Source organism: Schistosoma haematobium, chromosome 7, assembly GCF_000699445.3.
Source record: "Schistosoma haematobium chromosome 7, whole genome shotgun sequence".
Classification (NCBI taxonomy): Eukaryota; Metazoa; Platyhelminthes; class Trematoda; order Strigeidida; family Schistosomatidae; genus Schistosoma; species Schistosoma haematobium.
The window spans coordinates 3,614,663-3,618,455 of record NC_067202.1 but is presented as its reverse complement, the minus strand read 5'-3'; the positions used below and the strand labels follow the sequence as shown (position 1 = coordinate 3,618,455).

The window sequence follows — 3,793 nt, the reverse complement described above, 5'->3', positions numbered from 1 at the left end:
TATAGGGCCTTTAGGATGTTAATAAACTTCTTAGGCACGCCCTTCTTCAATAAAAAATCCCAGAGGACAGTCTTGTCCAATGAATCGAAGGCAGCCCTGATGTCAAGAAACACTACGATTGTTGCCTTTGATAAATATGACGGTGTTCTAACATTTGGCGGAGCGTGAAGATATGACCAACACATGGGCTCCAGTATCCTGAGGGAACAAATGACGTATGAACCATTTGTCGGCCACCGGCTTCCATGGGACTGCATCTACTCACGATGCTCCATTGCCTTGTGGGTTAGACCTTTAGGTCAAAGGCTCGGGGTGTGGCCCCCTAAGAAAACCACCTGCTTCGGTCTGGGCACCCGGGCAGTATCACAGCCCACACATTAATAAAATGAAAATGACGATATTTACTGAAAACAAAAGCATACAACAGAGACGTTAATCACTAAGGTGTAATGTATATTTATGTACATGGATTATTGAAAAAAACTTATCAGCAACTTTAAAAAATATTTCATACCCAATAAATTCAGTCATACATTAAAACGAATCAATGTTTGGAACAAGAAGAGATAAGTAGATAGTAAAATACTATGACTCCTAAATCTAAGCATTGTTTCCTCATCATTAGCACACCATAGAATGTTAGTAGATACAGGTCATTTCTGCATTTGAGAAGAACAAAACAGATCGAAGAAGGCATACATGGAATTGAGGTGTCAAAAAACTAATGAGAGAATTATTAACAACGGATGGCAGTTCCTATAGCCATAAACATGCCAAATGTACCTCCACCTTGAAACATGCCTTTGCCAACCGTTTGAATTAATTCACGTCCACGTAAACCGTATCTACAAAAAATATAGACAAAAATCTTCAGTATACATCGTAAACATAGATTTTTCATAGGTTTGGACAATGAAATCATGTCAGTTTGCTCCATATTATCCCCAACAGTCATAGCCAAAGCTGTTATTATTATTATTACTATCTAAGCACATGAACATTGGTACAATGAGGCACCGAATACATATGCACCACAAAAAACCGTTCGATTTGTGTGAGGGCTGAAATACTGCACGGGTGCCCAAACCGAAGCAGATGGTTTTCTTAGGGAGCCACAATCCGAGCCTTTGACCTAAAGGTCTAATCCACAAGGCAGTGGAGCAACGTTAGGAGGTGCAGTCTCATAGCAGCCGGTGACCAACAATAGGTTCATACACCGTTTTCCTCAAGATCCTGGAGCCTATGCGCACCATTGGTTTGGAATCAGGGTTTTCTAACTCTTTTAGGTAGATCCTTCGTATCAACGAACCTGGTTAAAGCACCGGACATTCGCTTTTGATCCTTTCAATCTCGTAAACAACCCCCCGGCTACGAGAAAGCAGCGAATAGGACTTCCCTGACAGTAGTTATGTCAGATCCATGTCAGAGCATTTTGAGAGAGAGAGAGAAAACTCTCTCCACTCTCGGCCATCCAGGGCATTTGGACCTGGTAAGTGCATTAGTAAAAGTTTTTAAATATGACGTTAGCCCGAACGGAACAAACTAGCAAGATAAGTAGCATGAGAAAGAATACAGTATTCGAACCAAAAGGTACGATTATGAATAGGTGTAGGTAGGTATGCCAATTTCCTTTCATCCAAAGAGGTGAGAAGCGAATCTTACGATTTTTACTTGCCAAGGCATGAGGTGATATTAATTATATGATGGTATTCTGGGAAACCGGTGTTTTAATAAGTCTACTCTAGTTTAATTTTCTAGAAAACTAAAGGAAATTTGTTATTCCATGAAAATTTCACTGATAAACATCAGTAACAGTAGAGAATTTGGTCTTGAAAAACCTTACCTTAAACAACTGAATCCGCCGAATATAGCACCAGTTGCTACACCAACACAGAACCCCATTAAAAATCCAAACTTTACTTTGGCTAAACATGATGGTTGAGAAACGCCCCGATATGTATTTGGAGCAATCGGCATCGCTACGAGTATAGGATCTGTGAGAAAAATTTGTACTAAGTATTATTGCTTGAAAAGTCAGTAATAAAGTATGACGAGAAAACCTCAACAAAACGCTCAAACTTTTTTCCGAAGGTTTACTGAATTCGAGAAAACCGTGGACAAACACAGACTTAAAATTATTCTAATTCCTAACCCCATGGGGTTAATTATGCATTGTCGTAATCTATCTTTATCATGATACATCGAACAACAGGGATAAATTAGATTAAGACTTATAAATTTAGAGTTCATCCATTGGGTCTGAAATTGTTCTGAAGTTAAGATTTAATCATAAGTTTTATCACTAAATATACTACTGATGGAATCCTTAGTTTGGTGGATATTTTTCCAGGATCAGAAAGCGTAAGAGACTGTTTTTAAATGAATTAAGGGATGTTCACGCATCCAAACTCACCAAACTATAGCTTATTGAAGCAAAAGCTAACCCGTTATGAAACAATGTGGACCAATGACCCTCAACAGTCAAAATTCCCAGTCTCTCAGTATCCAATAACTTTCGGAAGAGTAAGTGTAAATCATGTAATTTCTTTTGCTCCTTAATGATTGTTACAACTGAATTCCAGATCTTTCCAAGTGTCTTCATGGGGACCTCAGTAGTTCTGGTTGATTCAGCAGTAACTTGTGAATTTGTGTATCTTGAAATCTGAGTGTTTATTTCAGGGCAGTAAGATTTCTGGAACCAGCTATGAGGTTGGTTGATCCCAATGTGAAAAATCCTAGAAGAAAGGATTAGACTGAGGAAGGGCTAAGGGAGACGATGGTCAGGTGAAATAAACGGATTGATCGATTAATTAATTAATAGCGCAAACAATACCAATGGACTGAAGTGTAAGAATAATAGGTGGGGAAAATTTATAAGAAGAGACGTGTATTCGATCCATGAGATTTGTCTCTTTTGAATAGAGAGGACACATTAATGTTGCGGGGTTCAAAGTGGTGCCATAAGTACGTTTTACAGTGTCAGGAATAGTCCTTGTGTGATGTTGCTTACTTGTCTTCAGATAAAATGAAGCGTTACATTCGCCTTGTTGCAACCCCATGTAGTTGGAGCTGGCGTCTAAGCTATCGTTGATTATATTAATATATTTAATGTGAGTAAAAACCGGTTATACAGAATAACCACGCATACAAGGCTGAGCCATGCCACCCGATGAATTAAGTTAGTTCTTCCCACCTTTTCTATTGTTAAACACCTCTTCGTGTCAATTGTTGAATACAACTCTTTTCAATAATTATATACATGGCTTCAAAGGTCGTATGGTTACGGTCCGATGCCACTACAGCCATGTATGGAAGTCAGTGAACCACTCTTATCTAGGAGGTCGATGATGGAGATCACAAGCAAGAGTGGTTTCGTTAAATTCCTGATTCCGAGGTCAGGCTAACTTTTTTTGTTTACCTTTGGTATAGAACACCCGGAGATAAGCGAAGTTCGGTTGGTGAACCACATCATCGCAATCGTCGTTACAAGGTTTGAGTGCAGTAGTTGCTTTTGTAAACGTATTTTCTCGTTTAATCACTAATCAGCCCCTTCAGTTCCTTCAGCAGTACTGGAAAAGTGCACCTGGTCAGTAACAAGCTGGTTTTTCCTCTAATCCCTCTGGAAATTTCAGGGAGAATAAATTGTTACCATACTTCTTTCTGTCACCGTTATTGTGTTTATTGGCATAACAAGCATATGTCAGTACACTGGCAATCTCTGTGCATTGCCTCAGGATCATGGAGCAGATTTTGCAATATCCAACGAAATTCCTGACCGAAACGTTTCCGTTTT

General features: G+C 39.2%; 1 protein-coding gene across 1 annotated transcript; it reads right to left on the bottom strand.

The window, feature by feature from the left end:
• Positions 1–428: 428 nt before the first annotated feature.
• MS3_00000757 (uncharacterized protein) lies at positions 429–2,651 on the bottom strand. Its single transcript, XM_051208402.1, has 3 exons — positions 2,414–2,651; positions 1,844–2,369; positions 429–845 (listed from the first exon to the last, which is right to left on the bottom strand). Exons 1-2 carry the CDS (start codon positions 2,600–2,602, stop codon positions 2,277–2,279), a joined length of 282 nt encoding a protein of 93 aa, XP_051064250.1. The 5' UTR covers positions 2,603–2,651; the 3' UTR covers positions 429–845; positions 1,844–2,276.
• Positions 2,652–3,793: the final 1,142 nt, after the last annotated feature.

Bases quoted from the DNA above. Each gene is read 5' to 3' on its own strand.
- MS3_00000757 (XM_051208402.1), bottom strand. From the start codon at position 2,602: ATGAAGACACTTGGAAAGATCTGGAATTCAGTTGTAACAATCATTAAG. The intron at 2,370-2,413 runs GTGAGTTTGGAT...ATTTAAAAACAG, and splicing joins CTTCAATAAGCTATAGTTTG to TCTCTTACGCTTTCTGATCC.